Genomic DNA, 24720 nt, shown 5'->3' on the forward strand with positions numbered 1-24720 from the left:
TCTCACTGGGCCTCCCCTGCTTTCCAGTCCTGTGGCCCCAAACCCTGATGGGTTTCTCTGGAGCATACCCTTTAACTGCTCGCCAGGTTCCCTGCTTCAGGCTCCATTTGGAGGAAACCTGACCTGGAGCAGTTAGTCACAGCAGGGGCCCCACAGACCCTAAGGGTGAGATTCTGAGGTCAGGACCCCCACGGCAGGTGGCACAAAGGACCTATCCCAGTGGTTGGTGGAATGGGGTGCAAGTGGTGAGCCAGGGTGGGGGGCTGCAGGGGGAGTGAACTGACTGGGGTGACATCTCCAGTATTGAGAAGTCTGGGGGAATCATCATTTTAGGGGCTGTGAAGAGAAAATGACTGTCTCGAGAGACCACAGGCCAAGGGGCTGCAGCAGAATTTTGACGCAGGCATGGCGGGAGTTCGGTAAGGCTGGCCTGGGCCTCTGCGAGCTCCTACACCAGTGTCAGAGCCCTGAGAGGCTCGGGGTGGGGAGCCTGGGGGGGGTGCACTTGCAAACTCCCAACCTCGGGGATCCCTGGAACCCCCTGGACCTGCAGGAGTGGCCGCCTCCTTCTTGGAGGATGGGGAGCCCTGCAGCATGAAGCCGTGGAGCCTTGGACGGAGCAGGTGCCTTGCAGGACACACACCGCCTCTGGGGTCTGCCCAGGACAGACCTGCCAGCACCGGGGGAGGGTCCTGAGGATGCTGGAGCGAGGGGGAATACAGCATACAGCTCGCCAGAGGAAGGGTCTTCAATACGGGGGCTCTCCTGTGTGATGGGGTGTGAGCTCAGGCAGGGGCCTCGGGCTGGTCCCAGAGCAGTGGTGGCTCTTGGAAGCTTAGAAATAAAGAACGGTCCACTCGGCCAAAGCCAGACGGAGAGGGCTGGTGTGGGGGAGGCGTAAAAGTCCTGTGGACACGCTGGAAAGGCTCTCTTACATAGACCCAGAAGCCCAGTGGGTGACCATGGCCCTCGGGAAGCCTGGCAGAGGGGGGTTGCCACCGACCTGGAGAAGCTGGGGGCCTTGGTTGGAGTCAGTGTCATGGTCCTGGGCTTGCTGGTGTCTGTTGGGGTATTGGGGTTTGGGAAGCAGCAGGCATGTGGCAGCTCTTACCGTGCAGTTACTGTCACAGGCGGCCCCATGAGGAGGGGGCTGGGGGCTCTGGCCCACAAGGATCATGGCTCACAGACATCTTGCAAGATGGAGGGTGTGCTTGTATGTATATATTGTGACCCCCAGAAAAAGCCATGCTCTTTAACGTAGTCTTGTGGGGACAGATGTATTTAGTCTTGATTAGGTTGGAACCTTTGGATTAGGTTGTTTCCATGGAGATGTGATCCACCCAGCTGTAGGTGATACTTCTGAGCAGATCATTTCCATGGAGTTGTGGCTCCGCCCACTCAGTGTGGGTCCGGATTAAATCCCTGGAGTCTTATAGAAGAGTTCACAGACAGAAGGAGCTCAGAGCTGCTGCAGCTGAAAGACACATTTTAAAGACAGCTGTTGAAAGCTGACAGACATTTTGGAGAACACCATTTTGAAATGCAACCTGGGAGCAAGCAGACACCAGCCACGTGCCTTTCCAGCCAACAGAGGTTTTCCGGACGCCAGCGGCCTTTCTCCAGTGAAGGTACCCAATGGTCGATGCCTTGCCTTGGACACTTCATGGCCTTAATTAAGACTGTAATTTTGTAACCAAATAAACCCCCTTTGTAAAAGCGAGTCCATCTCTGGTGTTCTGTATAAACAGCAGCATTAGCAAACTGGAACAGAGGGCAAGAGAGAAGTGCGCCCAGCAAATGTTCTGGCTCAGGGAGATCACCGACGTGGGTCGAGAATGGACCAGCAGAAGGCTGTTGTCTGCTTCCGCTTCTCAGACCAGAACCCATCGCGTGCGACGACCCCACGACTCCACAGCACGTTTTACAGCAACTGTTCCGCCAGGGAACCCTTCTGGGAGGCCAGAGGTACCACCAGCCCGTCACCCAGGGGCCTGTCACCGGGGAAGGGGCTGTGCAGACCTTCCTGGGCTGTGCTTTTGGTTGGATGCAGGGTCCAAGATGACGCTGACCCACAGGGAAGCGAAGGGCCCTCGTGGCGTCACGGTTGGAATCGATGGAGTGGTGTACCCGGGCTGTCCCCTCCTGGGTCCTGGGAGCAGACCAGCTGGACAAACACCCAGGTCGAGTCCCTGACCCGGGCAGTGGCAGTTGTTGGAGTAAGAAAGGCCAAGGGGAAGCTCTTGAAATGGGGCTCTCGGCCAAGATAGTTAATCAAATACGCTATCACATCCCAGAGTGGGTGGGAGACACTAACACACCCATCTGCTGCGTATAAACGAGAGAGGCCACGCAGCCCCCAAGTTCTGGACCACGCCACAGCATCTGCAACAGGGAACTGTGCCCAAGTTCAACAAACAGCTCTTGGCATGTCCCTGGGCATCTAACCATAGGGTAGCAGAGGACTGTGCCACCAAGGCTGCCACCGACGATGAGAAACCCCCAGATCACCCAAACACACTGGCCCGTCTGGCTTCAGGCAGGGCTGTAGGGCACAGAAGGTGGCCCAGGCTCCCCTATCACCAGCCACTGCTCTACAGTGCCACCCCTTCAGCTCACACCTGTGGGTTCTTGGGTTTAGCTGATGGAGAAGGAGAAAGCCTGGGTGGGTCAACTCAGTTATGTTTGGGGATCTTAGAATCTACTGCTGCCTCACTCTAGCCCCCTGTGGACCTGGCCCCGGGTGGAGGGAGTACCAGGCAGTGGATCACCCAGTTTGTGTGTGGAGAGAAACGCCGGAGGTGAGGATGGACTCATGGACAGTGGCAAATGCTTGGCTGGGGTTGAGGCCACGGAAGGAACGAGACTGGAAGGTTGGGGACAAAAACGGCTGGGAAAGAGGCATGTGATGGACCTGTGGAGTGGGCACGAAGTGTGTGGGTCTCCCTGTCACATTCAGCACCCCCAGAGAGCACCCACTGCAGAAGAGGCATCCGTCATCTGAGCGGGAAGGACAGCTTGGCCGGGAGGTGTCAGCCAGCCTCTGTCCACAGCCATCCCAGCGCGGGGACGATGGGTTCGTGGTCAGCAGGGCCCATGGCGAGGCCTGATCTGGCGTCTGCTGTGTCAGGTACCCGGGCCACTGTGGTGGTGCCATCCCTGAGACCACTCGGTGGCCAGCTGACTCCATGGGGCCCGTCCACCCTGGGCTCACCCTGGCTGGATGGCCCATGTCCCAGGCATGGTTTGCCTTCCTTCCTGGGTGATTCTGCCAGTACCCAAGGGAATGGGCAGTTCACTGACCCGGGATCCCAGATGGCATCACCGAGGGGCAGGGATGCACTGCACAACGAGGGAGATGTGTCAGCGAGCGTGAGACCTTGGGGCCGGGTGTTCAGGAAGTTAGAGAAATCACTTTTGGGGAGACTGGCCCAAGAGAAAAGATTTCTCTACTGGCAGCTGGTGCCCCCAACACGCCAGCAGGCCATCCTACGGGACCCCCGCCGGCAAGCCCGGCCACGGCACAGAAGATTCCAGCAAGGAGAAGGCACCACTTTTAAAAATGAAAGGAGAACCGGGACCCACTGCACCTGAGGAATGTGTCATATGGCCCAAACTAAAACCAGAAAAACGGTTCATTTTAAATTAAAATTTAAATTACTATAGTCAGAGAGTTAAGAGCATCTTTTTTCCATGCTCCTGGTCCAGCTCTGTGAACTGTTATGGGCAGCCGGGTTGTTTACGGTCAGCTCCGAGTGTCTGGCGTTTTCTGGTTTGGCCAATTCCCGATTATCACAGTCGTTAAGGACTGTCAGTATTGCTGCTCTTTGGATCCATGACTCAGGGACAGGACACTGCCAATGACAACAACAAAACCTCTCAAGTAATAAAAAGCTTTTGAAAGTTAAAAACATAATAGCAAAAATGGAGAATTTGATAGGCGCTTAGAAGATAAAGCTTTAAGAATCGCTCAGGCTTCCGGTTCTGGACGAGATGGAGTAAGCCTGTTTCTCCTTGGTTCTCTCTCTTAGACTGAAACTCAACATAATACAACAAGCAACACGGAAGGTTCTGGAAAGTAGCCAGGGACTGAGGGACCTGAGGAGCAACCCAGCGGTGAGTTCTCTGGTTCCTTTCTGCCTCCTACACATCCTGGAGGGGACCCAGAAGCTCCCATAGCCCCAGCATGCCAGCGAGCACAGGCCAAAAGTCTCCCGAAGTCTGAGCTCCCTGGCCGCAGTCTCTGGGGGAGAAGCTTTGTCTCCATGAGGCTTTGATTTGGACAATTTCCCGGCCTCGAAACCGTGAGCGAATCAGCTCCCATTGTTTCAGCCAACCCGTGTCATGGTGCTGGCTCGAGCGGCTGGGTGTGGACCCCCCATCACGGCTCCCACTGGGGCACGGTTTTGTGCAGCCCCCTCCTCTCGAGTGTGAGCAGGACGTGCGGTGGTTACCGAATGCGGAGCCCGGACGCCCTCCCTCCAGCGGCTCTGTGTGTGGTGAGCGGCGGGGACGTCGCGTCCATGATGACGGGACGTTGTGTGGGGCTCCGTCGCGGAGGACGGGAGGCAGAGCCGCTCCCGGTGGCCTTGCAGACGCGGACGGCCTCGGTGTGGCTCCGACGGAGGGGGCCCCGTGGCAGGGAACTGCGGGCGCCTCTGGGCCTGAGGCCAGTGAGGAGCTGGCACCCCCGTCCCCGGTGGCAAGAACGGAACCCGGCCGAAACCACGGGGCAGGAAAGAGGGCCTTCCCTCATCACATCTCCTCCCGCCGTGACCTCAGCCCCGGGACACCCTTTCCTGCAAACTCAAACACGGGTCCCGCAGCTCCCTGCTCCCCCGTGCCTGGCCAGATCTTCCCCGCCACCCGGACCCTGCAAACTGTCCGCTTTCTCCCATCTCCAGGCACCGTCGAGGGTGGATGGAGGCTACAGAGTAAGGCGCGTTATGGAAAATAGAGGCGTCTCTGTGCACGTGGTCATAGAGGAAAAATTGGTCTTGCTGCATTTCTAAAGAAAGGACTAGAAGGACAGACACAGCCAGCTGTGTGGTGGGAGTCAGTGGTTTCTAGTTTCTTCTGTATGTTGAACTGTTTTCTAAGGTTTATGTAATAAAAGGGCTACTTTTGAAACAAGGGAAAAAATCAATAAGTTACTGTTCTATAAAATACCGTCACTGGCTCCCTACTGCCCTCAGCCTAAATTTAATTTCTTTACACTCACAAGCAGCCCACCACGGCCTGGGGCAGGAGCCCCAGCCCCTGACATCAGCTGCGCCTGCCCCCACCTCTGGCAGGGGGTGGAGGTGTGGGGGGCTCTGCACCCTCTTTTCCTTTGCTCCTGAGGTCTCTCTCTGTCCCCATGCCCAACTCTCCTTCAGGTTCCTGAGGGTCCCCCGCCCTGGGCAGCCTCCCCAGCCCTCTTGCCCCCGCAGTGCCTTGTCATCGCGTGGGGGTGCTGCTGGGGTAGCTGGACCCCCGAGGCGGCCCCTGGCCACGGCCGCTCTCCTTCCCCCAGCTGGGCCCCCTCCGCAGCAGACTGCCACTGGGTTCTCCTCTTTTGGGGTGTCACCTCTCTGCTGTCGGGGCCTGACTCTTGGGTCCACGGGCTCTGGCTGTCTGCGCGGTGGGGGCTCCGTGGGTGTATTTTGTTCCCGCGAAGGAACAGTGGAAACTTCAGGAGCACCACCGTGGAGTCCTGCTCACCCAACCCTGCCGTCCCCGTGGGGGGACCACGTGGGGCTCGGCCACGTCCTGGTCCTCTGTGCACAGACGCCCCGACTCTTCACCTCCCCGACTCCAGGCCCTTCACCGCAGGCCAGCTCCTTTGACGGGAGCTTGGTTGTGGGACTCACATTGGCCAGGCCGGGGTTGGGGAGGTGGGGGCAGCTCAGCTCCCCGGTCGCTCTCCCCGCCGGCCGGCCCCAGCCATGCGCGCCAGCCACCCCGACAGGCAGAGCCACCCCCGAGTGAGCGGCAGGCGCGTCTTGGGGTTGTCTGTGATGAAGCATTACTGTGGCGACAGATAATGGAGGCAGCCACCACCATCTGCCCCCGGCCCCACCTGCCACCTGCCGCTTGCTGTCCCCAGTGCGCTGAGGAGGGGGCAAACGGGGAAACCGAGACTGAGCGGCTCCTGCTGTGGTCACAGGTGTGGGTGCCAGCGCCGGGTCGACCCGGTGACTTGGGCTCCATCATCTCCCAGATGAACGAGAGCCGCCCCCAGCGCTGCCCCTCGGGGAGCCGGGCCCCGCGTCCTCGGCAGCAGGTGTCTTCCCCGGAACTCTGACCTCTGCTCTGAGCCCACGAGGATGCCAGCTCCCCTCGGCTCTACAGCCTCCACTCCTGCTTGCTCAGCACGGTCTCCCCTTATGCAAACCAAATGCCACCACCTCCAGGAAGCCTTCCAGGCTCTTCCCTGGAGCTCCAACGCCCCTCCTCCCTGGGTGGGCCCCTCCCTGCACACCCTGCCTGGCCTGGGAGCTCCCAGGGGACAGGGGCTGAGCTGGACTCTGCTCCAGTCTCACGTGGTGCTTGGTGCCGGGCACTGCACACAGTAGGTGCTTAGTGAGTGTGTTTGCCCTCTCTACGACCGCCTCCAAATCAAGGGCAGTGAGATGTACGGGTCTGCGTCCCCAGGACCCAGCCTGGTGTCAGGTACACAGCAGGCACTCAATAAACACTGGTCAGAGCTGCCTCGCCCCAACCTGCCACCCCTGGGAGGGTCTGAGCGTCCAGGTTGGGCGTCCCTGGCTGCTCAGTACCCAGCACCCTTGCCCTCCGTCCACTGTCTCCGCGTCCTGCCCAGGCCCTTGCTGGCCCCCTCGGTGGGCTCGTGGGCTGGTGGCCCTCCTCGGGCCGTCTCTGGCTGGTCTCCCGGCCACCGGGGCGGGCTCTGCTCTGCTGCACCCACGATGCTCCTGATTCCCTGTGAAGAGCTGATTCCGCCCCTCCTGTCCCAAGACCCGATGTCACCACGTCGCCGTGTGGCCTGGGCCTCCAGCTGCCCCGGGTTCTGGCCTGAGCCCCTTCTCCCTGTCCCGCGCCCCAGCCTTCCCGCGGGGCCGCAGGCACCCTTCGAGCTGTCCTCAGTGACCACCAGGGGAAGGGTGAGGGGCTGCCAGAGCTGGGGAGAAGCTGCAGAGGGAGATGCCCCTCGGGAGGAGCAGGACATGCACGTCCTCAGGAAATGATCCACTTTGGGGAGCCAGCCAGGGTCCCCAGGGCTGTGCATCTCCGTGATGCAGGATTTTGATGGGTCACCTGACGGGGTCACCTGAGCACAGACGGCGGGCCCGGGCCAGCCAGCCTGGGGGAGGCAGAAGGACCCCTCGCTGTTAGGCTGTGGGGGCTCCTGGGGAGCCAGTGGTTTCGGCTCAGTCCAAGGGAGGAGCCCAAGGCGGGGGACAGCTGCCGGGGAAAGGGGTGGGCTTCCCTTTGCAGAGGGCATGTAAGCAGAGGCTGCTAACCCCCCGCCCCGCTCCCTCCCCGGCCCTCCCTCCCCCCTGGGCCCACCTGCCGAGTCCTTCGCGGGGACCCTCCCGACCCTCGACCCTCGGCCCCTGCCCCCGTTGCTCTGTGCCTTCTGGTCTTCAGCCCCCACTCCAGCTCCAGCCTCCTGCCTTCCGGGGTCTTTGCCAGAAGTTCAGCTTGTGAACAGGGGGTCCCTGGATGGAGGGCCTGGGCAGGGGTCACCAACCAGGGCCCTTAAAAAGAGAGAGGAGGTGCCTCCCCAGCCAGTGGAGAAAGGTGTGTGGCTCAGCACTCAGATGAGGCGCTGGCACCCCAGCGTCGGGGGGCAGCCCCGGGGCAGTCAGTGTGTGGGCGGTGCAGGGCGAGGCGTGCCTGTCCCTCATCAACCCAGGCCTTCCTCACCCCCACGAGCAGGCAGCTCTGGTGGGCCCTGGGGCTGGGGGCTGGGGGCAAGCCCCAGGGGTGGGCCCAGGGCTCCCCCTCCAGCTGGTGGATCGAGGGCCTGGAAGCCGAGTCCGCTCTCCTCCAGGTCTCGCTGCAGCTCCTGCCTGTAGGACGGGAGATGGTCTGTAGTCGTAGCAGCAAGAAGTACTCAGGTCAGCTGTGGAGGGGGACTTTCTCTGGGCTGGGTGTCAGGATCCTAATCCTCTCCGTGCTGTTCACACACGGCCCCAAAGCACCGAGCCTTGGCTTGTGGAGGGCCCAGCAGGGTTCGGCGGGGGGTGAGGGTGTCAGGGCTCCAGGGTCCCTGGGGGCCTTCAGCAGGGGGATGTTAGGGTGCCCTTTCCGGTCATCACAGGGGGCCCCACACTTGCAAACCCTCTCAGGCTCACCCATGCACACTGAGACGCACACCAACAACCCACCAGTCACGCCCACGTGAAGGAGCAGCGACTTGCCCACGGGCCGCTCACATCCATTCTGCCTCCAGGGGCTGTGCACAAACGCTGGTTACACACACACTCACATGCCTGGCCCCCGACCTCACGCCCGCTTCACACCCAAGCCTGCCCCTGCCCAGCCCGGGCCACCCACAGGGCTCTCCTTCTCAAAGCCTGGAACATTCTCCAGCCCCACGTGGCCCCTCCCAGGGGCCACCAAGCACCCACCCCCCAGGCCAGGCCACCCCTACACTGAACAGTCTTTCCCTCAAACCCAAAGAAAAACTCAGTGCAAACAAGTATTTGGTTTTTTCCCTTTGCAGATTTTTTTAGTAGACATAGTCTTGTTTTTCTTTCTCATTTTACAGCAAACATTGCAAATATAGAAATATTTTTTCTGTACAACAGAACGACTACAGTGCACAATGTGCATTGGCCAGCGGGTGACCTTCCCTGCCCTCATGGCCACCCCGGGACACCCCGAGACTGCACGGCTGCCTGCACCCGCTCTGACGGCCTCTGAGGTGGCAGCAGCCGGACGGCCGGACGGAAGCTCCCGGGAAACCACGGGCTGCGCCAACACGCCAGGCGCGAGGTGACCAGCCCGGCCGCGGCCCACGGGACCCGCGGTTTACATCTAGTTAAGAACTTTACTTTGATTATTATTTTTTTTAAAAAAAGGAAGGAAATAAAGAGAGAATGAGAGAGGAAAAGAACAAAAAGGCAGAGAAGAATCAAAAGGAAGAAAAATAAGGAAAAAAGTCCCACCCCCCCACCCCCATCCCCAAGCCACAGTATTCTCAAGTCCCTTGTGTGTGCATGTCGTGTGTGCGTGTTGTGTGTGCATGTTTGTGTGCACACATTGTGCGTGTGTTGTGTGTGCATGCATTGTGTGCGTGCATTGTGTGCATGTTTGTGTGCACACATTGTGTGTGTTGTGTGTGTGCATTGTGTGCACGCATTGTGTGTGTTGTGTGCGTGTTTGTGTGTGCACAGTGTGTGTTGTGTATGTGCATTGTGTGTGCACACACTGTGTATGTGTGCACTGTGTGCGTGTTTGTGTGTGCACACATTGTATGCATGTGTGTGTGTGCACGCCGCCCACGCCAGCCAGGGCATCTGGTGACAGGAGCCAGCCCGCTGCCCTCTCTTTCCCGGCGGCCGCCCCTGTTACTGCCCCCTCCACCCACCGTCCCCGTGGGGGCTGGGGCTCCCCTCAGGTGCACGCGCCGGTTGGGGGCGAGTCTGGGTCACCCAGAGCCGCTGTGGCCCTCATGTCCGCTTCGGCCCAGCGGGCGGGGAGGGCCGCACGGCGGCGGCTCAGGACTTGTGCTGCGCCGACACGCCCTTCCAGTAGTCCAGGATGTCGTGCAGGTCCTCGTCCTTGGCGAACTGGACCTTCTTGCGCAGCGCGTGCCCGGCGGCCATGAACTCCTCGTCGTCCTTGGGCCGCCGGCGGCTCAGTCTGAAGCGCCCCCAGATGCTCTGCGGCGCCTTGCAGCCGTACTCGGGGCTGGACGAGTAGCCCAGGTGGTGGTACTGCGGGGACAGCTGCGAGTAGGCCAGGTCGCGCGGCCGCGGCCGGGTCAGCGGCTCCAGCAGGGACGGCTTGCGGCCACCTAGGCCGGCGAGGGGCGGCGGGGGCGGCTGCGGGGGCGCGGGCGGCTCGGCGGGGTGGGGGCCGGGGTAGGAGTGCCGGTGCTCCCCGAGCTGCCGGGCCTTCTCGGCCTCTGCGCGCAGCACGGCAGCCGCGGGGGTGACGGTGAGGATGGCGGCCGCCGCCGGAGAGGTCTTCTCGATGTACTTGGCCTCGGCCGTGGCCGTGTCGGCGCGGAGGGCGCGCGGGCTGCGTGTGGGCACTGGAGCCGTGTCCACGCCGGGGTGCCGCTGCAGGCCGTGCGCCAGCGAGTCCTGGAAGGCGGACGACCGGAAGCCGTGCTTGGCGGCCAGCGGCTCAGCCAGCAGCACCAGCGGCGGCTCGGCCGTGGCTCCGGCCTTGGTGCCCGGGAAGGAGGCCGCCTCGGACTTGAGCGCGTCGATGCAGTTGTTGATGATCTGGTTGACCCGGTCCACCTCCCTGGCGATGGTGGAGATCTCGGCCGCTGAGCCCTGGCCGCCGGGGCCCTGCTCGGCTGCCCGCACCTCCATGTAGTTGCCCTTGGCCGCCTTGGGCGTGTCGCCGCTGTCGGCGAGCTGGTACTCCTTGGCCTCGCCGGCGGCCGGCAGGTAGGGGATGTGGGTGCCGGCCTCGGGGCTCAGCAGCGGGCCCTGGGGCAGCGATGCCAGGCCGGGCGCCTCCATCTCCGGCCCGTACTTGAGCTCGATGATGGTCTTCTTCAGGCTGTCAGCCGCCGCCGCCGCCACCGCCTTCTTGTGCTTCTCCTCCTGGCGCCTCCGCTTGCGCAGGCAGTAGTAGACGGCGCCGAGAACCAGCACCATGCCGAAGAGGCAGCCCAGGATGGTCATGATGTAGTGGGTGGCCGTGGAGGGGCTGGGCCCGGGGCCCGGCGGGCCAGGCGGCTTGGGCAGGCCGATGGTGAGGCAGGTGTGGTTGTGGTGCAGCCCGGAGCTGCTGGACACCACGCAGTAGGTGTAGTTGGTGAGCGCGAGCAGGTTGGTGAGGCGGATCTCCTCCTGGGGCTTGGTCAGCTTGGAGACGGTGAAGGCCCGGCTGTTGTTGAAGTGCTCCAGCGTGTACATACGGGTGAACGGGCTGGGCAGCTGCACCGTGAGGGTGGCCGAGTTCTGCGTCAGCTGCTTGACCTTGATGAGGGGCCGGGCCTCAGCTGGGGTGGCCGGTGTGGGCAGGGCCACCTGCGGCGTGGTGCCGTCTCCGGAGAAGCAGTCCTCGTCGCCACAGGGCGCGTCGCTGGGCTCGGGCGGCAGTGGTGGGGGCGGGGGCGGCGAGCGGCCGGGCCCAGGCCCGGGGTGGGGGCCAGCTGTGTCCGCGCCGTTGGTGCAGACAGACTGCAGCTTGCTCAGGATGCTGCGGTGGCTGTGGTGGCCGGGCCGGCCCTGGCCCAGCAGGAAGTAGCCCGAGTAGAGCGGCGGTGACTCGCACTGCATGCGGTCGTAGGTCTGCGTGGCGTTGGTGAAGGCCGCCAGCCACCGCAGGAAGCCCAGGAGCTCGCAGGAGCAGTAGAAGGGGTTGCTGTACAGCTCGCACACGGAGAGCCTGGCGAGCCCGGCGAAGGTGGCACTGTGCAGCTGCTGGATGCGGTTCACGGACAGGTCGATGTTGACCAGGCTGGGGCACTCCCAGAAGGCGCTGGCCGTGACCACCTCGATGAGGTTCGCCTGCAGGTACAGGTACTCCAGCTTGCTCAGGCCCCGCAGCACGCCCTCCGTGAGGTTGCGCAGCCGGTTGTAGCCCAGCTGCAGCACCTGCAGGTTGAACTGGCCCGAGAAGGCGCCGTCCTCGATGTAGCCGATCTCGTTCTTGGTGAGGTTGAGGTACGTGAGGTTGCCGAAGCGGCTGAGGGAGGCGAACTGCACGCTGCGGATGCGGTTCTCGTTCAGCCGCAGGTCCACGATGGAGCTGTTGATCTGCTGCGGGATGGCCTCGTAGGGCGGCTGGTTCTGGCTGCAGATGGCGAGCCACACAAAGCCCTTGTCCCCCTCGATGAGCCAGCAGTCGCCACGGGCCAGCCCGGCTGCCCGCAGAAGCACCGCCGCCGCCATCCACACCCAGAGCGCGCCCCACCTGCACCCGGCCATCGGGGCTGCGCCCACAGGACGCCTCACCCCAGGCAACGGACGGGGCACCAGGTGGCAGCCCCCGGGGGGACGGTGGGCAGGGGCGAGGGCGCCTGTGCGGTCAGAGGTGTCCTGTCCCAGGCTGCATGGCTGCGCGGCAGGGGTCCGGCTCTCCTCCCTCACTGCCCGCAGCCAGTACCCGAGGCCCCCCTGCCCATCAGCCTAGTCCGGAGAGGTGACTTCTGCAAGACAAAGAGGAGAGACCAGTCACAGGGTTAGCCGGGGTCCTCCAGTCCCAGCCCAGCGGAGATGCACAGTGGCCATGGCCGGGCTAGGAAGGCACAGCGGCAGGAGGGACCCTCCCATCATGTGCTCTTGTCAAGCCCTGGGCCTCAGTTTCCCCATCTGCAAAGTGGGCAGCACCTCTGCCGCCCGGCTGGGCTCAGAGCCACTGTGACCACATGGAATCCAGGACGGCGGGTCACCGGTGATCTTGTTTTCACCCTCGGTAGGGAAGCAGGGCCTGGGGACGAGACCCCTGACCCCAGGAGACCAGCCCCCATAGGGTGGGTCATCTCTGCTCCAGGGAGCCCCGCGCAGGTGGGTGCCTGCAGGAGGTGCTCTGAGTCCCTGGCCAGCGCGTCCTCAGCCTGTGGCCCCCAGAGAACCTTCCGGAGCTCCCAGGTTCCTCCCCCTGCTCCTCCCAGCCCAGGCGCTGCCCCAGGACTCAGATGGCCGGGCTCGTGGCCTGAACTCTTCAGCTCTGTGGCCTTCCGGGCATGTCAGGGCCCCTCTGGGCCTCAGTCTCCCCACTTGAGCTGGCTGGTGTCTGCGAGTGGACAGTGGAAGGAAGGGGGCACACGTCCTCCCTGGCCTCAGCGACCTGACCCCCCACCTGTGGTCCCCTCCCCCGATGTGACAGCAGCTCTCCTCCCTCTGCCCCCGCCCCTGTGCGCACGCCGAGGGGGTGTCAGGCTCTGGGGGGGGGGGGCTCCAGGAGACCCCGGTGCACTCGGGCAGCTGTGGCCGCACCCAGGGGCAGCGGTGGCCTCCCGGCCCCTCGTGTTTCTCCCCCAGAGCAGAGGGACGGGTGTGTCTGCCCGTTGATGTTTGGATTTACAGCGGCCCCTGGGCCGTGGCAGCCTGGCAGGCGGCCAGCTGTGCGTGTCGTGGACATGGACATCAGCAACTGGTCTGCACCGAGTGGTTTACATCAGGAAAGAGGATGTAATGACGTGCCATGGATTTTCTTTCCTTCAGGAACATCACGAAGAGCAGTTCTGATCTGGCTTCAGGGGAAGGGTCCATGGCTGGCTTGAAGAGAGGGGGTGAGAGCCGCAGGGCCGGGGCCAGGGGCTGGGGAGAGGCCCTGGGAGCCGCAGGCACTACTGGGGACACCTGTGGGACACCCAGCAAAGCGCAAGACCTCTCTCGGCCCAAGCAGGGGTGGCTCTGGGGTAGAAAGGGGCCTGCAGGGGAAGCTGAGGAAAACGAGAACCTGTGTGGTTTGGCTTGTGACATAAAACCTACAGTCACGGGGGAGCTTGCTGATGTCCAGAAACCTCCTGCTTTGAGCTCATCTCTGTTGCTGTCATCACCCGGAAGCCCCGGCCGTGGGTGCTTGGCTCCCCTGCCCCCTGCGCAGCCTGTGTGTCAGAGCCGCCCCGTCCGTCCACGAGGCTGGACAGCCTGCCAGATGACGGGCCTGTGAAGACCGAGAGCCCTGGGCTGGGCAGGATCGGGGCTGCCTGCAGGTGCTGAACCTCGGACCTGCTCCGTGTGCCCCACTTGTTCCTGGGCCATGGCCATTGGTGCCAGGAGAGCAGATCCCGGCATCCCCTGGTCCTGGGCCGCTGGGTGGCAGGAAGTGTGTGTGGGAGCTGCAGGCCCACCCAAGACACCGGCGCCTCAGCTGCCAACTGTAAGCACCCGTAATCTCTTGCTCAAAATAGCCCAAAGTCCAGTTAAGCAGGATTACGGGACCCAGAGGCCCTCACCACAGGTGGCCGGCGGGAGGGGCCCGAGGGCTGCTGGGCTGACCGGGGAGCACACACTTGTGTGTCCTGTTCATGTGTGCCGGGCTCTGTCTGTGTGTCTGCTTCTGTGCACGAAGGCATGGAGACAGCGGGGCGCCAGGCAGCCTGGCCTGGGAGGGCCTGCACGTGTGCTCAGGCTGGAGCTGGGGGCTGGGCAGGGCTGTGTGGCGAGGCTGCCGCTCACACACGCCGGAACCTTCTCAGCCTATACGCAACACATGGGATGGGGCCCTATCGCTGACATCGGTGCCACCTGGTGCGTGTGCACGTGCATGTGAGTGCGAGTGCACGCTGCATGTGTGCACATACACATGTGCACCTGAGTGTGTGCATGTACACGTGTGCACCTGCATTGAGTGCGAGTGCACGCTGCATGAGTGTGCATGTACACGTGTGCACCTGCGTGTGTGCGTGTACATGTGTGCACCTGTGTGTGCACGTGCATGAACGGTTCTCCACCTGAGGTGGGTGGGTGTGCCGGCACCTCCCAGGCCAGCAGGTGTGGTCCGGGGCTCTCCTTTCTGCCCCCCATCCCGTCCTTTCTCGTGGCCTCCGTGGCACCCCCACCTTCCGTGGGACCCTCTGGGGTCTGTGCTTGGGTCGGGGACCTTGTCAGTGGTGCTGGGGGGCACAACGCCCCCTGCCCGGGAAGACGGCAGCAGGGGAGCAGCGCCTCCTCCATCAGGCTGGGGTGGGGGCTGGGTCCTGGCCCTGGAGCTGGGGCGAGCAGGGCCCAGGCCTGAGGGGGGATAGGAAGTGCCCGGCCTCCTGGCCAATCTGGCAGGTGAGGGGTCTGCTCAGAGGGTGGGCATGAGCAGCTGGGGAGGAAGACTAGATCCCCCCTCCCAGAAGCATGGCCCCTGCCCCTTCTACGCCACCCCCCACTTTATGGATGCGAAGCCTGAGGCCAAGGGCCGGGATGGACTCGTCCACGGTCACGGGGTTCCTGCTCCGTACATCCTGTCAGCCCCGGGTACCCCCACCACGGGAAGCCCCTCACGGGCCAGATGTCCCCTCAGAGCCACAGGGCCTGGGTCAGAGCAACCCCTGGGAGGCAGGAGCTCCAGAGGCTGAGGCTGGGCCCCTCCGCCCCCAGGCCGGCACCCCCAGATCCGCCTGCCCCCCAGCACTCACTGTCCCCAGTCACTCACTCAGGACTTTGGTAATTCACTTGCTCGTTCATTCACACAGGCACTCATTCAATCACCTGGAATCCATTCATACATGCACACACTCATTCCATTATCTCGAATTCATTCATTCACTCAGTCTTTTTGTAACTCACTTGCTCATTTCTTTGTACATGCACTCAATCATCTGGAATTCATTCATTCACTCATTCATTCCTCCACTCATTCAGTCACTCATTCACTCACCCAGTCACTCACCCAGTCACTAACCCCCACTCACTCACTCATTTGTTCATGGCCCTGTACACAGTGTGTCGCCTCACGCTTGTGCTCTCTGGTTTGCTCATGAAGCACCCGTCTCTGGAAGGCCTGCAGAGTGCTGTGTCAGGCCGGCCTGCTGCATCAGACCAGGCCCCCTGCGCCATCCTCGCCCGACCTACCACCCGGGCTCAGGTCTTGTCACAGCAGAGGCCACCAGGCCCTGGGAGGGAGTCACAGAGCAGTCGGTCACGGCCTGGCAAGTCGTCGGCCCGCTCGGAGAGGTTCACTCCCCGCAGTCCGACATGAGCACCCCTTCCCCCGAGCCCTGTAACCCTGTCCCCTGCACCCTCGGCCTCGTGCTCCAGAGACATCAGGCTTGCAGCCACCACCTGCGTGCCCCTTCGCCCCGCTTCACTCCAGCCGTGCCGCCCCATGTCCGAGACCCTCCCTCCCCCGCCGCATTGCTCCTTCCCCCAGATGTCCCGAGGCAGAGCCGTCGGTGGCGCTCGCTGCAGGGCATCTTCAGAGTCTGCTGTGGCCGGCAGGATGGTCCCCGGCACCCGTGGCCCTGGACCGGCGCCGCTGTCGGACAGTGCAGTTCTGCAACCTTCCCCACAGCAACACCCGGGCCCGCGGCTGCCCGCTCCCCGCCGTGCAAACGCTCCCGAAAGAGCCGCCACACGTTCCTCTCCCCTCCCCGCGTCACGCCCCCTCGGCCCCACGCCCTGCGAGCTGCTTCCTCGCGTTCACCAGCGACCCATATTCCCAGATCCAAAGGCCGCGTTCCTATTTTTATCCGCCTCAGCATCCCAGCAGCACTGGACTCCCCTGGAGAGCCTTCCGCCCTGGGCTTCCGCGCGGCCACGCGCTTCTGTCCTCTGTCCTTCGCCGGCGCTGCCCGGTGCCCTCGGCGGCTCCTCCTCGCCCTGACCCGAGCGTCCCCGGGGCCGGCTCGTCCTCCCACGGCCGCCCTCTGCTCCTCCAAGGCAGCTCCCCAGGCCGCACCCCCCGCCCACAAACCGGAGCCTGTGCGTCACCCCTCGTTCCGCTCTCCTCGCCCCCAGAGCCCACCAGCTCAGCTCGGGCTCCGCCTCCAAACCGTATCCTGAATCCACCGGGATGCGGCTCCCTCGTCCCCCAGGACCCCATGGCCCGTCCCCCTCCGCAGCCAGGGGGCCTGTGATGAACGGAAACAGGCTCCTGCCAGCCCCCCGCCTGCAGGGCCCGCCCCGCACCCCAGTTCAGGCCTCGGCCTGGCACTCGCTCTCTGACAATTTCCTCCTTTATTCCCTAAATCTATTTCTGTTCTGCCCCTGCCCCAAGACAAGAACCCACAAGGGCAGGATCCCGGGTCTCCTGGCCCCGCCCCAGAGCAGTGCCTGGCGCCCAGCCCGGCTCAAACCACAGGGGCCGAACGAGGCAGAAATCTGGCTCCAACTCCAGCCATGCAGGCAGCGGCCACGACGCCTGAGCTGTTTTCTCAACTAAAATGGGAGTGAAGAGCCCTTCTTGCCACGGGGCCTCTCACACACGTGCCGCCCTTCCTTTCACCCAGGGCCAGACCCCACCTCCGGCGGCCAACCCACCCTCTGCATCAGTGTCACCACAGCTGACCCTGGGCCACACCCACCCGAGCCCCTCTGCACATAAGTCCCGACACATCTGATGGGGCCGTGCACACCCGCGTCACGTTCTGACTTTGCAAAATGCTATCCTGAATGTGCGGCACATCTTCTTTCCATTCACCTCCCCAGGCAGATGGACACGTCCACTCCCAGGCAGCTCCAAGTGCAGGACGGAGTCGGGCAGGGGATGCTGCATCATCGTGCACGAGCTGGGCCCGGCGAGGGAGGGGACAGGCCCACAGCAGCCTGCCGGCCTGTCGGCACCTGCTCACCCACCTCCACACATGGGCCTCTACAGGGCATGCAGGACGGGACCCCCAGCCACCAGTGGGGCCAAAGCACCGGGACCTCACCTCTGGGGCAGTACACTGCTGTCGGGCTGAACTATGTCCCCAAAAGATTTGTCCGAGTCCTGACCCCAGAACCTCAGCGTGGAGAGGGGGTCTTTGCAGGTAGGATGGGTTAAATTAAGACTCTGGAGTCGGGAGCGCACAAGCCTCCACTGGTGTCCTCATAAGGGGGACACAGGCACACAGAGGATGGCCGAGCGCCACCACCCAGGCCAGCCATGCCCAGGGCCAGCACAGGCCGGAGGGGCAGGAAGGGGCCTCCCTGGGAGCCTTCGGAGGGAGCTGGCCCTGCCCACATCTGGCTTCCGGACTCGTCGTTCCCAGAGCCGGGAGGGACGCCATCCCCTTGCCCACACTGCCCAGTCCGTGCTGCTCTGTCACGGTGGCCCCGGGCGTTTGGAGAAGGACCAGTGTCCCCAAAGCCCGGTGTGTGCAGGGCCAGGGGGAGCAGTGCTGAGCCAAAGACAGGCTGGAGGGTGGCCGGGCCGGCGCGGGGGGCCCGGGAGCTGGAGGTGACGGCGGCACAGCCCATAAGAACATGGGCCTCCAGGTACCAGGTGGCGGAAGGCCCAGTGAGAGGGGTGAGAGGCCTGGAGAGCCGGGGCCAGGGTGGAGGGGCCGGTGGACTCCGCCTGGGATCCGCCTCCTGGCCTCGGTTTCCCCTGAAACACGCAAGGCTGGGCCGGGGGCCTCAGGGGCTCTTTGGCCTCACTTCTCCCTGGCCGGGGCCTCCTCAGCCTCTCCTGCTGACACACACGTGGGCACGCTCACACAGGTAGGCTCACACAAACACACATGGGAACACACATGAACACTGATGTGTGCTCATATGCACACGCTCATGCTCACAGTCATGTGCTCACACACACAGGGACACACGGGCATACACACATGGGTATGCACATGCACACGTATGTGCACACTCAAGTGTGCCCACACGTGCTCACAGTCACGGGGTTCACGTGCACACATGTGCACAAGTATGCACACACATGCTCTCACAGCCACACGTGCTCACACATACTTGTGCACTCACACTCAATTCACATGCGCCCGTTCCCCACTGCAGACAGCACTTGTCACCCGGGGAGGACGGGGACAGTGCGCGTGCGACTGGCAGAGTCCCTTCTGTCCCGTCATCTGCAGCCTGTGCTGCCGTTGATGAAATCAAGAAACACGGTGGCTCCGGGCTTTTAAACTTGTTACGACAGGGTTTGCATAATCGCCACCGCCGAGCAGGGACGGGAGCGACCTGTCTAAAAATACTGTTTGTCTCCTCGATCACTGAGCCCAGACAGCGGCCAGGGCTGGCCGAGGTTCTGCTGACGGAGGGACTTTCGGCCTCCGGAGGGGAACTCGGGCCGAGGGCCAGCCCCGTGGGGGAGGCGGGAGATGGACGGAGAGTTACAGATCGATCACTTTTCACCGTTCCAATGTTTTTCCGATAGATCGTGTTTACTGCTGATGTTTGCCAGCCTCTGCAGCCCGGCTCTCGCCAGAACTGTTCACGGCTCTGCCGCAGAGCCCAGGGGCCCACGATGGGCACTGAGGGGCTGGGCCAGCCAAGAGCGGGCCACGGGACGGGCGCTGGAGTGAGTCCGAGTGGCCCGGAGCGAGCTGCTGGGCTCCTGCTATGCAGCCCTGGGCAAGTCACTTGGCCTCTCTGGGCCTCCTCCGTTCTGTTTCCTCGCCTGTCCAATGGCGAGTAGAACAGTCTCTGCCTTGCAGAGTTCTGGTGAGGATCCAGTGCCTGGTCCTGGGGTGCTCCCCTTCTCCTATAGCTGCCCCCGGCCTCAGGTCGATGCACATACCACGTGAAGGGGAGCAGGACGCTGGACAAGTGTGGTCCTGCAGAAAAGGACGGCCCGTGGGAGCTCTGCCCAGTCACCCAGCCAGCCCCTGCCCCTTCCTATTTATCCGAGGAGGCTGGCTCGGGCCCGGGCACCTGGGGTGGGGGGGGGGGCAGAAGTGCCGACTCAGCAGGACCGGCTCTGGGACTCGGCTGCAGTGTGGGGTCCGGCAGCCCCTGAGCCCGCTGGCCTTGACCTTGCCCCCCAGGGGCCGGGACCAGGACGGGGGAGAGAGTCTCTGCCTGCACCCAGCCCCTCCCACCTCACAGGACTTGGAGGGCGCCAGGGATGGTGGAAAGAAGCCAAGTCCCCACACATGTGCTGTGTGACTCTGGGCTGTCCACCTGGCCTCTCTGAGCCTCTGGAGCGTCCTCATGCCACCAAGAGGATGCACTGAGGGTGGAGGCTGGCATGTGACACAGAAGGGACCGCGAATCCCCCACTCGCCTATGGGTCCCGAGTGCCAGCTGTGTACCGAGCCCCTTCCCCAGTGGGCGGTGAGGTAGGTGTTGGTGCAACCCCAATTACACTGACGGGGAAACTGAGGCTCAGCGAGGGGAAGTGCTCCACCAGCCAGGCAGCCAACGCTTCCCCAGCCTGCTATTAAAAACGCAGATTCCCGCCCTGCCCTTCCCTGGTAATTCGGAATTCCTGGAGGGGGCACCGGAACCTGCAGCTGGAGCCCAGGGGCGTGCGAGGCCGGCCCCCGGATGGCCCCCGGCCCCTGCTGAGCGGCCCCTGCCCCTCCCCGCTGGAGCCTCCTGCCTCCGGGGTGAAGCCGAGCGCGCTCCCCTCCCCCCGCTGGGACCGGCGCTCCGGGCTGCGCTGCAGTTAATTAGGGACCCAAACATTCAACCGTCTGTTATGCTTCCGCCGGGCATCTTTTTAAATTAAAAAAACATGATGTGCGGCACCGCTGGAGGGAGAAATCACTTTGCAATGGTTCCCTGCTCAGCGCTGGCAGAGACGTGGGCTCAGGAGCGGCTGGCAGGCCTCGGGGGACGGGGACGGCTCGGGGCTGCTCCGGGAACGCCGGCCCAGCCCCAGCCGCTGGAGCCAGGCGAGGGGCTCGCGTCTGAGGGGTGCCTCGCACTGTCCCCAGAGCACCCCCACAGCCCCGGCAGCCGGGAAGTCCTATCTGTAGTCTGCCCTGAATCTCTCTAGTTGTTCTGAGGGACGGCCGCTTTGAGACTCAAGGCCGAGGTGTGCTGGTTCGGCTTTTCCTAGCAGCCACTGACCTCTGCGAAGCGTCCAACTGCCCCGAGCCCGGGGTGCGGCCCCGTGTGGCTGCTCAGCCCAGCCAGAGCCCAGGCCCGCGTCACGGGGAGCTGGAGGGACCCTCAGGGGCCGAGCCAGCCCTCCCACTCCCCGTGCTCCCCCAGCCCCCGGCTGGTGATGGCCTCGCACGGGCGGCTCCGGCCTCGTGACCGTGACGATGACCGTGGACTGGGTGGACGCCTCCGGGCCGCTATCAATCGTACGGAAGACCTGGGGCACGGGTTTCTAGCGGCGGCTCTAAACGAGCAATCAGTGTGCACACGCGGATTAATAAGGGAAATAAAACACCAGGAAGGGCCTGTCCGAGTGTCCGCGGTTTATGAACTGCTGGGCCGGAGCCGGATGCCCACGTGGTTCCCAGGAGCTGGGAACCGGCCTCTGTGGCCGCCCCACGGGCTGGGAAGGGACGGTGACCGCTCTGACCACCAGGGACAGCCAGGGGCTTCTGATTTGGGGGGGGGTGGCTTGCTCCTGCTTGTTCTCCCAGCCTGGGGGTCCGGATAGAACATTCTCTGGTAATTGCCCATGGCTGAGGCTCTTCTCACCCTCAGCCTGGTGGGGGCAGCCGTTACCCCTCACCCTCAGGACCCACCTCTGCACGCGGCCAGGCCATATCACCCCCCCCCCGTCCCCCCGTCCATGGACACCGTGTGACTGACCCGGCTCCAGCCACTAAGGAGCCCCGGGTTGCCTGAGCTGCGAAAGTAGACGCCAAACCTTGGTGCCCGTCCCCATCGTGGCCCCCCACGTGCCCCCAGGAAAAGAAGCTTCAGGAAGGACACCCCACCACAGCCAGAACTCAGAGACTGTGTTTCTATCCTTATGTCATCAAAGCCATCGATGTCTTCTCCTGAGGCTTGGGGCGCTACACCCCACATCGAGAACCCACAACCGCCCCCTCTGAAACCCTGCATCCCTGAGACCCCATGTCCCCAAGACTCCATATCGCCCCACCCTGAGACCCCCATATCCCTAAGACCTCACATCCCTGAGACCCCACATCCCCAAGATCCCATATCCCCAAGACCCCATGTCCCTCCACCCTAAGACCCCACATCCCTAAGACCCCACATCCCTGAGACCCCACATCCTTGAGACCCCCACATCCCCAAGACCCTACATCCCTAAGACCCCATGTCCCTCCACCCTAAGACCCCACATCCCCAAGACCCCACATCCCTGAGACCCCATGTCCCTGAGACCCCATATCCCTAAGACCCCACATCCCGGAGACCCCACATCCCAGAGACCCCACATCCCCCTGCCCTGAGACCCCACATCCCCGAGACCCCACATGCACCCACCCTTGGGCCCAGTCTGGCTTCTCACACTTAGCTTCTCAATCCACCTGGAGAGCATTTGGCCGCTGTAAAGAAGAACCAAAACTGATTTTCCCCAAATGGGCCACAGCCACCCTGACACTGCTGAATAACCTGCTCCTCCTGTTTTGGGGTGCTCTGCCCCGCCCCAGCGGGAGGGGCTTCCTCACTGCTTGGTACACCCCCACCCCCACGTGGCTCCCCAGTGCCCTCCAGAAAGAGCCACACTCTGAAGGGTCAGCCTGGCCTTGGGCGCAGACCTTGTCCGAAAGCCCACGGTCTCCCCAAGCTCCCTGTATCTCGGGTGCCACCTCCTGGGCCCAGAACCCACACTGCCCCTGCCCTAACCAGTCACCCGCTGGAGGCTGCCCTGCTCCAAGCTGGCCCTGGGCTGGGCCTCGCCCCGGGAGTCCCAGAGCTGCCCCGCTCGCCCCCCGGGGCGGCCTCCGTGTCCACCTCCACATGGTGCCAGACCCCAGACCCCAGGCTCCCCGAGCGCACAGCCGGCTCCTCGTTCCCCTCCAGGCACCGACAGGACAGTGAGGTGCACGGCGCGTGAAGACAGTAAACCCATCGTCGCCGACAAAAGAGGTGACCACGAGCCCTCATCCTCCAGGGCCGTCCCCACCTGCACTCGCCATCCGTGCCTACAGCTGACAGCTCCCCTTTCTCTCGCAAAGGCCCAGGACGGGCGAGAAACAGTGTGCCGTGCTCTGTCGAGGGCGTTTGTTCGGGGACTGTGCCTTCTCCTTTCGCCAACACACCCCGACTCCGTCGCTTTACCTCCCAAGGGGCGTCCACGTCTACTCAGGCAGAATCCCGCATCCTTCCTCTTTCCCAGATTTCTTCGCTCTGTCTTCCAGGTGGCCTTCTGGAACGATTTTACCTGATGCACTTCCACTCAACCCATGAATTAATTTCGGAAGAACCACGTTTATAATATGCCAACGTGGCGCCTCTCGCTGCTCTGGTTTTCTTTGATATCTCCCAGGAAAACTCCATAGAAGTCTTCATAAGGATCTTAAATTTTTCTTATAAATATATTCCTGGGGATCCTGAGAGCGACTGTGGTTGTCACTGTGAGTGGGACTGTTTATTTCATTGTTTTCCAACTAGCTGCTGTGGGTACAGATGAAAATATCGATTTGTTTATGTTTATTTTACACCCAACCCTGCACCTTCATAGGTTCTCATATTAAAGATTTTCTGCTTGGTTCTCTTGGGTTCTTAAGACCTGGAGTCATTGTCTTCAAATGATCACAATTCTCTCCTACAGACGTCCCACTCAATTCTGTTTCACGTCTTATTCCCATGTCCAGGATTTCTGGACAATCACAAAAGGCACTGCTCTTTTTTAAGAGGTTTTCAATGAGAAGCATTAAAAGTCTCATGCTTTTGAATGACACCGGCTGCTGCCAAAAGACAGAGTCTTCACTGTGATAAGAAAGTATCTTTCTAGTTCTATTTTTAGTGGTTACTTTAAAATCAGACATTGGATTTTATTAGATGCCTTTTGTCATTTACTAACACAATATTGAGTTAGACCTGCTAATACTGTGTTATATTAATGGGTTTTTCTAATAATAAGCCATCTTTGAATTCTTTGAATAAGAAATCCTACACAAACATGGCAGGTTATTCTAATATTCTGCAGAATTGGACTTGCTTGTGTCTTACTGGGGATTTTTGATCCCGTCTTTACGGGTGAGATTGGAGCTGGTTTCACCTCCTGGTCTGGCCTGTTTGGGGTCCGGGGTCGCCTTACGTCCGCCCTGGCGGCTTCCCCCGAGGGTGACCGGCCAGCTCGCCGCCCCAGGACCGTTTCTGAGGTTGCCTCCTGGGCCTGTGAGCTCGGGGCCTTTTGCTACAAAAATGGGTGCACTCCTGGGAAGCCGAGGAGGCAAACACCACGGATGGCTTCGTGAAGAGAGTGGTAGTTTTATTTAGTGACGCATCACCCCAATTTGTTTTCTGTGCAATCGAGTTTTGCACGATTCAGGGTCTGTGCAAGGCGGGGTGCAGACTGTTCTCCCTGGAAAGCACCTTACACGGTGAATTCTGTGCCGGCCTTCGTGAGAGGGGGTGACCCAGAAGGGGAAGCGAGAGGCGGCAGCTTCTTAAATACTCTGAGCCTCAGTTTACTTTTCCGGCAAACGGGCCCCTTTGCTCGCTAACAAGGTCGAACGTGACGGTGTCTGTGGGCCTGTGGGGTGGGCAGACCAAGCTGCCTGCCACGTGCCCCTCCCTTTCCCCGGGGCCGGGCCTGCTGGGAGACGACCCTCCCGCTCGGGTTCGAATGCTGGCACCAGTGGCCTGACTCGGCCTGAGGCCCTGGGCCGCCCAGCATCTGCCCTCGCCCCCGCCGAGCCGTTAACCCACCTCCTCCCTCAGAGCCCACGAAGGTCAATCCATTTACTCGGCAGAAAGGCCCCATCGGGACGGCTGCGCCCCCTCGTTTGTCACCGAGAAGTTCTGGGAGGGGTGGGACAGGGCCTGGCGCCCACAGGGAGGCGAGCAGGGTGGTTGGAGACGAGCAGGCCATGCCTGGGGCCAGGGAGGGCTTGAGGGGGAGCCCCTATTCTCACCCCTGCTAGGCGCCCCGAGGGCCAGCCTGCTCCCCCAGCACGGCCGGGGAGGCTGAGAGCAGAGACCCCCGGGCTGGGGCTGGCAGGCCGGGGGTCCACAGCACCCGGGATAGGGCTGAGCCCTGCCCGCCCCTTGCCAGTTCTGCAGCCCAAATAAGGTGTGTGTGGGGTGCACCCTGACTGGGCCCCAAGCCTCTCAGCCCTACTCACCCCTCCCCTGCAAATAGGGGGGATGCCACGGT

At 62.5% G+C, this 24720-nt stretch overlaps 1 protein-coding gene across 1 annotated transcript in view; it reads right to left on the bottom strand.

Moving 5' to 3' along the window:
* Positions 1-9330: 9330 nt before the first annotated feature.
* The window catches only part of ELFN1 (extracellular leucine rich repeat and fibronectin type III domain containing 1), a 64370-nt gene continuing 48980 nt past the window's right edge, over positions 9331-24720 (bottom strand). Inside the window, exon 2 of the mRNA XM_037814583.1 lies at positions 9331-12286. Within this exon, the coding sequence (XP_037670511.1) occupies positions 9669-12065 (2397 nt within the window). The 5' untranslated portion in view covers positions 12066-12286 and the 3' untranslated portion in view covers positions 9331-9668. The remainder of the gene's footprint in view (positions 12287-24720) is intronic.

Source organism: Choloepus didactylus, chromosome 21, assembly GCF_015220235.1.
Source record: "Choloepus didactylus isolate mChoDid1 chromosome 21, mChoDid1.pri, whole genome shotgun sequence".
In the NCBI taxonomy this organism is placed as follows: Eukaryota; Metazoa; Chordata; class Mammalia; order Pilosa; family Megalonychidae; genus Choloepus; species Choloepus didactylus.